Here is a 13855-nt window from a genome sequence, read left to right as displayed (position 1 = left end):
CCACAAACGCAACAGACTTATATGGGCACGCAAATATTATCACTGGTATGCTGAATGGCAAAATGTGATGTTTTCGGTTGAATTCCGCTTCAACCTATCCAACAGTGATGGCCTCCGTAGTGAGTGCAATCTGCCATCTTGTATTGTTGAGCGTTATAGCGGCAAACGCTCAGTGTGCTGGTGTGGGGCGCCATTGGTTACAACATGTATCGCAACTCATCCGTATCCAGGGCAATCTGAACAGCAACAGGTACGTTGGTGAGTTTTCAGAGCCCGGAGAGATGCCCTAACTACAGGCAACTCCAAACTCCATATTTCAGCAGGACAATGCTAAACCACATGTAGCGGAGAGTGTGCACACTTTCGCAGAATGCCAGGTATCACTACTTCTCTGGCCTGCCCGGTCGCTTGACATGTCACCCATTGAGTGTGTCTGGGATATGGTTGGGAGCGAACTTCTTCGTCACGGTTCACACCGACAAATGTGGATGCTTTGTGGACTCACCTACAAACCGCGTGGCGGACTATCCCTCAGGAAAATACCCAGTACAATTTTGTAATTCTAATAATCTGTGTATAGTCATGTACGTAATCTTTGGAATAAATTTCATTGGTCTAGCGTAGGTCTTTCTGGGTGTTGCAATTTTCATAAATAGCAGTGTGTGTATAACGGAGGAGAGTCTCGTAGTGTTTCGCTGATTTCCTTATGTATTTACTTCGGTTACTTTCCTTAGAGGAACAAAAATTTTATGACAGTTGTGATCTCGATGTTCGTGAAATTGGCTGGTTAGGCATACATGATCACTTCAGAGTCGTTAAAAACACATTAAGAATTTCACTAATATGAAAATTACTATTCGTACATACAAAAATATGTTCTTTAAAACTGTATCATTTCATCATTCTACCTACTCTTCTTCTGGGTTGGGCTACGAGTTTTTCAACAGCCTCTCATAATATATTGTATATATATTACTACGTATGATATAGACGAATGTGTTACTTGTAGCATACGCAAAAGTCGTTCAATTTATGTTTAGACTATCAAAAGTTGTATTGAAAAATACTTCATGTTCAGAAGTTACCTTATTTGTTAGTTACACATTTTACTTAAAATAAGTTTAATTTGTAATTATATAATATGAAAACAACAACGAAATACACGTTGTACTGTAATGTAAGTCAAATATCATAAAAACTATCATTTTGAACATGATAAATAGCCCCTCCCCCGGGAATTTATCTGACCCTCCTTTGCCACTAAAAAAATTAGAGCTGGTATCGTCACTGCTTCCAATTTTGTGGATGATATTCTTCTACTACGAAATACTACATCAATACAAGCAATTAATAAGAATTTACAGCATACAATAGATCTATTTTCCTTATAGAGTCATGTCAAAACTATGGTGAAACTTCAATACCAATTGTACTAAAACAAATCCTAATGTGACTTCATGTTTTCGGTGTTTGGGTGACTGAGACACAAGCTTTAGTTATCCGACTATCGAAAACAATAAATACCATACCGCAAGTCCATCATGACTTAACACTAACTAGGAATGTATTTGGACCTGAACCCAGAAAGTGAAGGTGATGTGTATATATTAAGTGAAAGCTTGAGTCAAGGTAAGATCAAAAGATCGGACTAGTGTCCTTTACCAGTCAAGCGCATTTCAGTGTCTATATCCATCATAAAAAATAGAATGAGATACTTTTTCGTCTCACTTTTGGTAACATATTATGCATAGTTTCTGATATATATAGTACTATACATACTTTCTGAGCTTGTAATTTTTCGAAATAATATGTAATACATAGAAAATCAATGTGGTCATATATATAGCAAGCAAGTTGGGTCTGGGAAGTTTAATGCGATATTGTAGTCGTAAAACCTGACTTCGTGGAATTCACAGATTACTACAAAACTCATTGTCAGAAATTGAGAAGCTGTGTGTCAGGGACGGTGAAAGAAAGGTCCTAGGAAGTTCTAAGAATTGTATCAGGTTCTAGTTAGAGCTAAATGCTTGGGTAGATTTTCGTCGTTTGTTACTTTTCCTTTAATAGCTAGGCGGTGTGGTTTCCAGACAAACTTTGAATCCAATATCAGGCGTAGAATTTGGATGTACCTGCACATTGTATATCTTACCCGGTATGTACTTGAGCCTGAACCCACAAAGTAGGATTGATGTATATATTTCATAAAAGCTTTGGTCAAGATAAAATCAAAACCAGATACCAAAATTGGGGAGGTCTCATGTATTCCGCTTGGGGGCAGCACTTTATTAATTTTTATTAAAATCTTTAAGCGTGTCTATAAATTCCGTTGTAACCCCGAAAAACCTGAAACGGTGAGACAGATATGAAAATAGAAAGACATATCTTTCATCATTTCAAAAGTGCAACATATCAAAGTAAAATAAATTGTCCCAGGGTCCCCCGCAGGGTCCCAGACGGGGTCCAACTCGAAATTTTTAAATGGAAAGGGGGGTCGATGTGCATATCTTTGGTGTTAAATGAAAGAAGATAAATCAAGTATCGACTCTCTACGATAAGCGTGTGCAAAATAGCAGTGGGTCAAAATATCAACACAATCTTTATTGCAAAGTCTATGGCCACTCGTATGAATCTGAAACGGTGGAATAGGTGTAAAAACAAAACCACGAATATGTCATTATTTCAAAAGTATAACGATTCAAAGTAAAAAAGTGTTCCAGGGTCCCAGACGGGTCAAACTCAAAATGTTGAAATGGAAAAGGGATTCAAGTTGAGTATCGTATGAAAGCTGATGTTAAGTGAAAGATGAAACAAATATTGACTCTTGATGATAAGCCTGTGCAAAATGGCGGTGGATCAAGCGTGTTGAAACTTTTTTTTAGCTTTACAGCTGTCTCATCTTTTCAGATTAATAGAAGTGGGCATAGACTTTTTAATGACACTTGTGGTCACAGTTTGACAGACCATTTTGCACAAGCTTATCACAAGAGTCAAGACTTGTTTCATCTTTCACTTAACGTCAGCTTTCATACAATACTCAACTCGAACCCCTTTCCCATTTCAACATTTTGGGTTGGACTCCGTCTGGGACCCTGCGAGGGACCCTGGAACATTTTTTACTTTAAATCATTATACTTTAGAAATAATAACATATTCGTGATTTTGTTTTTACACTTATCCTACCATTTCAGATTCATACGAGTGGTCATAAACTTTGCAATGAAGATCGTGTTGATATTTGACCCACTTCTATTTTGCATAGGCTTATCGTAGAGAGTCGATACTTGATTTATCTTCTTTCATTTAACACCAACTTTCATACGATATGCAAGTTGACCCCCCTTTCCATTTAAAAATTTCGAGTTGGACCCCGTCTGGGACCCTGCGGGGAACCCTGGGACAATTTATTTTACTTTCATATGTTGCACTTTTGAAATGATGAAAGATATGTTTTTCTGTTTTCATATCTGTCTCACCGTTTCAGATTTTTTGGGGTTACAATGGACTTTATAGACACGCTTAAAGATTTTAATAAAAATTAATAAAATGCTGCTCCCAATCGGAATACATGAGACCTCCCCAATTTTGGTATCTGGTTTTGATTTTATCTTGACCAAAGCTTTTATGAAATATATACATCAATCCTACTTTGTGGGTTCAGGCTCAAGTACATACCGGGTAAGATATACAATGTGCAGGTACATCCAAATTCTACGCCTGATATTGGATTCAAAGTTTGTCTGGAAACCACACCGCCTAGCTATTAAAGGAAAAGTAACAAACGACGAAAATCTACCCAAGCATTTAGCTCTAACTAGAACCTGATACAATTCTTAGAACTTCCTAGGACCTTTCTTTCACCGTCCCTGACACACAGCTTCTCAATTTCTGACAATGAGTTTTGTAGTAATCTGTGAATTCCACGAAGTCAGGTTTTACGACTACAATATCGCATTAAACTTCCCAGACCCAACTTGCTTGCTATATATATGACCACATTGATTTTCTATGTATTACATATTATTTCGAAAAATTACAAGCTCAGAAAGTATGTATAGTACTATATATATCAGAAACTATGCATAATATGTTACCAAAAGTGAGACGAAAAAGTATCTCATTCTATTTTTTATGATGGATATAGACACTGAAATGCGCTTGACTGGTAAAGGACACTATATATGTGTTTATCTCTATCGTCATTCCTTAAGTTTCCCATCATAATTTATCTTGAAGAGCTGGCTGTCTTCGGTGAAAAGGAATTGATGTTTGGCCGTATCATGTTCCGTCGAAAACTAGTTGAAATGATACTCAGAAAGCATGTATAGTTTAATATATTGTCTACGAGAATCATGGAATTTATTCTTCCATTTTATGACTATCATTTTCCACATGAAATTTCAGATCGCTATACTAAATATTACAAAATGGTTTCTTTTTATCACAATTCTCGTTAAATTGAAAATTTGAAACGACTTTTGTGCATCATTGAGGGAAATAGTTTAACTTATCGGTATCCCGAATAAGGGTACAACTCGTGTATCAAATATTTCGATTGAGACCTTAAGTTGAAAATGAACAAAAAAGATTACAAAACAAACATGGTTAAAGTCAAAGTTAATTTATATTTTGTACTCGAACTGAATTTCTACGACAGAAGATATGAGTTTATGCCAAGTAGTATCTCCTTTTAAGTTTCGAAATCATGTACATCATAAATCGAAGAAATTTAGAACAATCATTAAGCCAGAAACATGAATACATTGTCTAGAGAAGTAGAAAAAAGTAAGTTCGATTATAGCAACACACTATATGATAAACAAAACTGAAACATATCTACCTCATACAATGTGATTACACCCGAGAATTGTTGGGTTAATAGGGAGTTGTAGAGAAATCATTCGAGCAGTCTAAATTGACGTAAGAAATAGCGAAATATAAAAAAGACAGAGTAAACTAATTAAGCAAATTTGTTATAATGTGATTAGTTAATGAGATGACTCAGATACGCTATGGTGACGTAAAAAAAGTTAATATTATTTTTGCTCTACATAAAATAATAACTTTTCTCATAACTATTGATTTTCGCTTTTTTCATATGTTAGTGTAATCTCAGTGTAAGTAGGATTCTAATCTTTGCCAATTCAAAAACAGCATTGTTCTTTCTGTAAAGGAAAATTTTTGGTCTAAATTACTAACTAGTTTACCATCGCAATAGTCATCTTTTGTTGTCTACGTTCATAAATGCAAGAATATTTTTATGACTAAAAACCAACAAATAGGACTCTATTTATACATATAAAAAACATAGTGGAGCAATTAAAATTAGCCTTGCAATTTCGAAGTAGTTTTTAGTATGTAGATACTATGCATATACGAATACAAATCAAAAAGCCTTGCTTTTAGCAAAATTCTATGCAATAAACAAAGAAATAAATTAATGCGTTTGTTCTCTTGCTTAAGTGATCTTTTCTTTCTAAAAAAAATCATATTTAGTAATACAAATGTAACGAAATATGTTGAGACTACCTCAATAATACTGTTGCAGTCCTGCTCTGGGGCATCTACTGTTTGGTTGGCCTGCGAACGTCCAAATTGACCGCTGTAGTCTTGAGCTTGATGTGTTTCTCTGGTACTGGTTCTTGTGTTTGAAGTCTTCTTCGAGACCTTAATAAACATACATATATAAATGATTAGAATTATTTACAAACGATAGATTGGCTGAAGAATGCTTGAAACTTATACAATCCATCTAGGTATTTGTTTAGCACTAAACCAACTCCTACTATTGAACATTATACAGTAAATTGTTGTAAAGTGTCATCACCAGATGATACTAAACTATTGGTTACTAAACATTATTGACCGAACTTTGAAAACAGAATTTCATGAGTATCAATATTTTTCTATATCATTTCAAGGACGATATAGTTAGGAATACATACTTCTTATTACATGTGAGTGAGGATTACATTTTATATCTTAATGGAAAATAATTGGAGCAATCTTAACCAAGATTTTACCACTTCAATTTACGGATATTTGTAAGTTTGTCTGTTCCATAAAAACTCTTATAAACTTACATGATTTTGATGAAATTGGTACACTCATGTCCAAAATGATTTCGCATATCTATAACTGTCTTCTTGTAAGAAAATAATTTGATAATGATTTTGCAGGGTACTTTTAATACTGATACTATGTATATCATCGGAAAATGTATATTTGTGATAAATTTCATAGGAAAAGAATTATAAATACGAAAATTAGAATGACTAAAACAAAATGTTGCTAATTGGGAAATAAGGTTTTATTTTCGTTTTATTGTTCTTATTTGCTGCCTCTTTTAACATGAAATTTGCCACATACATGTCTTTACTGATTATAAACATACTTACATTATAAGAAATACCGAGCGAATTCGTTATCAAATTATATTTCTACAACTACATATTTATAGACATGCGACAATAATTTTGGACATGAGTGTACATACCTCCCTCCAATCTTAGAAAATAAAAGCATGTTGTATACAGTTGAGTCCCGTCAAGAATGATGTGGTAAAAAAGTAAAATCTATACCGTGTGCCAATTTTAGGTAGCTTATTCAAGGTACGTGTATACAAAAACATAATAACGAAACAATTTTCTAGTAAAACTTCTAGAATTTCTATGCGCAATACGATGTATATTTTCTTTAAGCCTTTTCGATCATTGCTCATTACTTTTGATTGAAAACGGTCTTAAATGAGTGTAAATACACTTACATGCTTAAATATAAACGTGAATGCATTCCCTATTATAGCTACTTATTTATAATAATTAGGAGCAATTTAAATTATTCTGAACACTCTTTGAAAGATCATATACATCGACATTCTAACAAACAATTTTCTTTTGCATGTATTTCAGTTCATGTTTTCTAATTTAGTAATCAGCAGTTACATTTCTGAATACAGCTACAAATTAACAAACTTATCAATCTGAAGTTTACTCAGAAAATAATGTCACATAATAACTAACAATATTAAAAGTTCGATTATTTCTGCATCAAACTGCATATATAACGAGATTCATTAACTACACTCCTAATAGAGCTCTACAATCATATATGCATTTGAATACTAATAGCGATGTGAATTATAGAAACGAGTTGTTTTTTTTTTTTTTTTTTTTTTTAACTGTTACAATATTATTATTTACTTTTCAAGTTTCAAGTTTTCATTCTCTTACTCATTCCCAATAAACAGAAGTAATTCTTAAGCTATCTATAACACACACACAAGCCTTAAATAAAACGTATGCCATATTGCATCATACTTGAATAATTTGGGCGGAAATTATTTAGGATTATATTATTTGATGAGAAATCTTTGAAGTTAGGTAGAACTTACCCGTTTTATCTGCTCTCCTTTGACTGATTTCAAGCACTAACAAGAACTATAGGAAAACCCTAGAGAAAATTATCACGTTACGAATATGACGAAACATTTTTCATAAAATACTCCATCTTCTTATTATTGAAGAATTTCAATCCCAAACAATAGACCTCTTTTCTAAGGTTAGAGGAACATACATGCTAAAGTTTCATTAAAATTGAATGTATACGAAAGTTATTCTTTAACAGACAGACGGACAAATAGGCTACAGCCGATTGAATCGAGTGGTAGTCTGTTGAGTCTAACAAAAATCTTTACCTTAAAATGCTTATTAATTTACGTCAAAAAAATACCTTTCTAGCACGTCTGCGTCTCATCTGGACCCGTGCAGTATTTGTGCAGTTGAACTGGAAAAATTCAAATTGAGCGTTGGAATCCTGTACAAAGTTTGACGAAGCTTGAATATTATTTCCTGTGTCGAAGACAGTGGTTACACGATGTAGGGGTAACCTAAAAAGTTAATCATTTCAATTAATTTGAAGTGCAGTAAAAATAATTAAATCAATGCAATTAATTGAAGAAGTGATTTCAATGATAAAACATTTTAATCAAACAAGAGTTAAATAAATGTGTTTAAAATAAATCGTCTCCACAGTAATAATTCAATAAAGATTGTGAATTATATTTCATACCTATTTTTTTATCATTATTTCATTCTCTTCTAAGCGTTTTTAATTCAATAAGTAACTACTAAGCTTTACAATTACTAAAATAATAACCCAAGGTAATAGTGACTTCTCAATCTTTAGAAATAATGACTCATTTTATTGTTCAATTTCATATACAATTGAAATCATCAAGAGAAAATCGTACCAAACCGTCAAGGGCATCACCTAGAATCGTCACATAATCACGACAGTAGTTCCTGCTTTGAAGATGACAACATAATACCACGAAATTGCAGTCAGGAGCAGCACAGAGCTGCTGACATGTTTAACGAAAAGAAGTGAAGTAAGCATTCGAGAGCATATGCTTCTTTCGATGTCAACTATTCATAAATCTGGCTTGTTGTTATAAGAGTTATCCAAGTGAAAAGGCGGCTTTGACTGTAGCAGTGTTTTATATACAAAAAGAAAGAAAATATGTTTGTCGATAAATAGCGTGGTGTGATCCTCTTACTTGTGCACTTGCAGTAAACAGGAAACTCTGGGGGTACCTTAGTTGGGGAAAAGTTGCTTAGAGCGGGCAGGTGCATTATGAATTCCTCGAGAGCAGCGCAACAAACTGTTGAACAACTGCTTTATGCAGAGGGCGTTCGTGCTTCATAAAATTTATAGCAGAATGCAGTAAGTGAATGTATTTCACATATTGCACCATATTCTGTTGGTGTTAGTTTATGAGATGGGATAAGAAAGCATAAAAATCAATCCGCATCCAGGGGCAGATGCTCATTGTCATTAGCCCATGTGACTCCCTAGAAATCTCCCCATATGACTTCCATATCTTATGGCTGTCAAAGAATTCACTGTAAAGTCAACGGTCCACCTGTGGCAAGAATACCGTGGAACAATGAATCCATCAGCAATCCAAAAGTTTCTACATCGAAAACATTCTCCCTTCCAAAGAACAATTATTTGTATCAATAGGAATGGGAATTATCTGTAGGCGTCATATTACACAGTAACTGTACTTCACTTATTCTGTAAGTAACATATTCTATAGTAAACTATTTTTATATACGACCGTGGATACAAAAGTTGATAACATATTTATATTTTATATAAAAACACGTATAAGTTACCTCTTTTATATAAATATCTCTTCCTTTCGATAACTGAATCAATAGCTACAAATTACTATAGACTAGAAAGCCAAACAGACATAGGCATAATAAGTTCAATTTTTAATGCTCACAAAATCTTTGTTATAAAATACAGCCATAGTTCCATTATTAGGGAATTCTTTGGCATGAAGGTAGACCTTGATTTACTAAGTACGCATGGGAACTATTCTCTTGCGTAGTCCCCGAATAATTAAACCATCAAAATTGGAATTTAGAATTAGAGTATGAATCGTACACAATCTACAGAACTCACATTATCTTGACCAAACGACATGAAGGTAACTTAAACTTACCTAGTAAGCACGTGAAATATTTTTCTCTGAAGATCTTTTGTTCTCTAGTTATGGGCTAGCAGAGATAGTAAACTTACTAAAATGTATTGAAAAAATTACTGCTATTTAGAACACAAATTAGGAAGAAAATCGTGAAACATCCCTGTTCTAACCACTAATAATTCCAGTGCGTACGTTTTAGTAAAGATTTGCTAAACTCAGTGAAAGACGACTTTTTCCATAAACGGGGAACTCATTATTAATTACTTAAAATCATCATCACAAAACCCGTTAAGAAACGTTCAGAATTTCTCAATATGTTAAACAGTATTTACAGTGTTTTCATCTATAACACATAAGGCTAATGTACAGATACTGTACTTTTTATATCTAACAGACTAATATTAAGAAAACTTACATATAAATCAGTAAAATGTCTACCAAATAGATATATACAATAATTTAGGATATAAATACTTTTACAAATGTGTGTTTAATAATGGATAATTTGTTGATTATAGTTTCATTAACAGAAATGATTAATTAACTTGTGAATTCATTATGAGAAATCTATAGCTTGGATTTAAATCACAGCTAATCACGTCAGAACTCTTACTAACATTGAGAAATAAATCTTCGTAACAAAATTCTCTCACTTGTCAGACACCAAATATCCCTCGTCGATTGAGGGTAGTCGGAATGAGAATAGGAAAAATGGGAATATCCGTTCTGTTTACAGATAAGGCAAGATGAAGATAATGAGATAAATTGGTCAGCAAGCAAAGTGGGAATAGGCCAAACGGGAATGAACCTTCTGCGCCCTGGCTGTGATATAAACGAATGGTGGTAATAATCTGGGCTTTTTCGACTATTTGCATAAAGATATATATATATATATATATATATATATATATATATATATATATATATATAATGTAATCTTTATAAAATACTTTATCTATATACTTTATAGAGAGCTCCTATACTTGTATGTATGCAACGACTTGTATATGTCTTTTATTCCTGCATTTCATGAGCATAATTTTACTTGCTATACTCATATTACTATATTTACAAATGAAAGCAAAATTTCTGTCAAAATGTCTGATACACATTGTGTGCCAAGACCGTTAAACATTAATTGCTTCGACCTGTTATCTTAGTTGGTAGATTATATATATATATATATATATATATATATATATATATATATATATATATATATATATATATATGTATATATGTGTGTGTGTGTGTGTGTGTGTGTGTGTGTGTGTGTGTGTGTACCACAAACCATAAAATTTTACTTCTAATAAAACTCTATTACAATATGTAATGAAAGACATTTTATGCGTTTTTCTTCACTTTTGGAAATATTAATTTTATTAAAAATATGTTTAGCAATATAAATTGTGAAACCAAAATATGTTGAACGTACCTTTTTTAATATTGTTACTGAAAACAACGGTAAAATTTTTAACATCATTTCCTTCCAATACATTAGTTTCTTGTACCTGAACTGATTTCTTTTACAGATTTTACTACGCACAAAGGATCAGGTGTCAACGTCAAAATTAAAATCATTTTCAAATGAGGTAGATTGATTCAAGATAATTTTTTTTTGCAAATCCATACAGCTATTAATTAAACAGTTAAGAAATTGATATCACCGCATGATAAATTGCCACAATTAAATCGCTAATAAAATTCTTGATTCTGGAACATTACAGTTCCAATTTCAAAAATGAGTCTCATGTGTATCAATATTTTTCGATATTATTATTTCAAGGGCTTATATAGTAAAAAGTACAAACGTTTACTTTGATGTGTGTGCTCATGGATTATATTTTAGATCTAATGGAATCTAATCTACACAAAATTAACTGAAACTTCACTACATGTTAACATATAAATGTGAATGTAATCATACTTAAATATTCTTATTACAATTTGAAATGTTTTAAGATATCATGTTTGTATTACGATTTAAAGATCATGTGCAGTAGATATTCTATATAAGGATTTTCTTATGTTTGTACGAATTTCAGTTTCACTTTTTAGTTTTTTAATCAGCAGTTAGATTCCTAAAATTAAAGCCATAAACTATCAAACTTATCATTAGTTTACACAGAAAATGACATAATATAATAATTATCTATATTAAATTTCGATTACGTGATTAGTGCGTTCTTTATATTTTATGCTTCATCACACGAGATTTCATTAATTTTGCTCCTAATGGAGTGCTGCGATGATACATGTATTTGAAAGGAATCTACTAACAGTATTCTTTGCTTTCACCAAATTTAACTTTTTCAGTTGCTATCTATCATTTATACCTTACACACCTCTAATTTCGCCGTTGAAATCTGGAACAAACACGGATGATGATTGAACGTTCTTTCCTCCCTCGATCCTGGTGCTTACGCTTGACGATTGTACACTCTGAAACGTTAACATTAATAATTTTAATTAAATTAAAGTGCAGTAAATATGATCAAATAAAAACTATGCGATGAGGTAGTAATTTACACAATAAAATTTTTAACCAAATTCTTTTTTTAAAGTAAATGTATGTTATGTAAATCATATCGACAGTATTGACTCAATGAAGGTTGTACAGTGCATTACGTTCTTTTTATTTTCTAATCATTATTTCATTCTTTTCTAAGCTTTTAATTTACTTACTACTAGTAACTGCTAAGTCTTTCAACTATGATTTTTCGTTCCCAGTCATAATTACTCATTTTACCATATTTTCAATTAAATTTCATAATATTTCATACAAAAATGAACGATGTTTCAACTCCAGTGACACAGTTCATCGGAGTAAAACCAAGTATCAAACTATTACATTCACATACAGTATTATACTAACACAAAGCGATTATAAAAGGATCGAATGAAAACGCAATCTTTAAATCGCAATTGAATTTGATAAAAGTATTTTTTGAAGAAGCAGAAGATTGCAAAAGATAAATCAAAATTTAAGTTTATACACTGGCTACAAAAGAAGAAATAAAGAAAGAAAAAGAAAAGAAAAATTAAAATAATAACCTATCAAATTATATGTAAGTATGTTTGTAACTTCAATCTACATAGTGAGCAACGAATCTGAATTTGAAAGCTTCGAATTACCTCTCTAAAACTGCTACATCGCGACTGCTCCACTCTACCTGTGTCTTCGTTCACTTCCAAAATTCCAACTTCGTTATTTATGTGCGAATAAAAAGATACACTTTTCCTGGCTATGCTTCAAAATAGAGCAAGTTCCTTTAAAATAAATAAATAAACACATTAATTATTAATTTATTTTCAGATACACACAATTATGCAATAATAACTTTTAAAAATTTTTTACCTCGTTAATAGAGACACAATTTTGTCGTAAACAAGAATTCGTAATTTCGTTATAAAAACACGCGTAAAGCGGGATAAAATCGATGAATAAAAATTCGATGTAAGAGCATTATTTTTCTTGACAATTACAATTAGTTACCTTTTATTTCATCTTAATTTCCACTTATCAATCATCATGACATAAACTCTCATGCATGACTACATTAAACAATATTTGAGTTTTTAAAAAATAACACTAAGCATCCTCATTGAATAAAAAGTTCAAAATTGCAAAGTTCTAGCTTACTGGTCCACCATATGTAATATAAGGAACAAAATTTTAAAAGCATTATGTGCTCCATGAAGAATTCTGTTGTGATAATTTCGTGAGATGCAGAAAGCTGATGAAATAGTGTGAACTGGGCAATGATGAAAATAAAACCGTAATCGAAACGTTTGAATGGAAATACATTTTGATTGATTGTTTGATTAGATTTTAACGTCCTTTGACAGCAACTGGTTATATAGGACGGGACCTATGTTCAAAGTAGGCGTCAAAAGACTACTCGAGTTTGTAACCGAGGCTTAAGCTCCCAGCAGGATTTGAACCTGCTATCACGCGCACCAAAATGAGCTCTAGCCATGTGGCCACGAAGGGTCTATGAATGCAAATACATGTCACGTGATTTTCTCACATTTTCACGCTAAACAAAATCAGTGCGTACAAAGAAAACACGTGTAAGGTTTCACCACTAAGGGTTTACTCAAGGTCAAGTATGCAGAAGGGAGAAATAATGGTAATGAATAAATCGTAAAAGCGTCAAAAAATTGCCACTTTTGCGTAAATTTCGTGGAATATCGAGATTTGTTGCAAATTTCGCTAATTCGACAATTTCGCGTTTCATCGCGAGCGTTATATGGCCTAACAAATAGTGACAAAAATATACATTTTTAGGTACACAACATTGTCATACAACACTGATACATTTCGCGTTTTCGCGTGTCACCAAAAAATCGTGTCTCTAC

At 32.4% G+C, this 13855-nt stretch overlaps 1 protein-coding gene across 1 annotated transcript in view; it reads right to left on the bottom strand.

Annotated features, from left to right (window-relative positions):
* Window positions 1-13855, bottom strand: part of LOC145668524 (uncharacterized) — a 158520-nt gene that overhangs the window by 63132 nt on the left and 81533 nt on the right. Inside the window, exons 2-5 of the mRNA XM_081736501.1 lie at window positions 12629-12763; window positions 11839-11935; window positions 7729-7885; window positions 5527-5664 (exon numbers count right to left, since the gene is read on the bottom strand). Coding sequence (XP_081592627.1) covers window positions 5527-5664; window positions 7729-7752 — 162 coding nt within the window. The 5' untranslated portion in view covers window positions 7753-7885; window positions 11839-11935; window positions 12629-12763. The remainder of the gene's footprint in view (window positions 1-5526; window positions 5665-7728; window positions 7886-11838; window positions 11936-12628; window positions 12764-13855) is intronic.

The sequence above is a fragment of the Thermobia domestica genome, chromosome 13 (genome assembly GCF_964235325.1).
Source record: "Thermobia domestica chromosome 13, izTheDome1.hap1.1, whole genome shotgun sequence".
NCBI classification, from domain to species: domain Eukaryota; kingdom Metazoa; phylum Arthropoda; class Insecta; order Zygentoma; family Lepismatidae; genus Thermobia; species Thermobia domestica.
The sequence above is the reverse complement of the archived record's forward strand: the minus strand, read 5'-3'. Positions and strand labels throughout refer to the sequence as shown.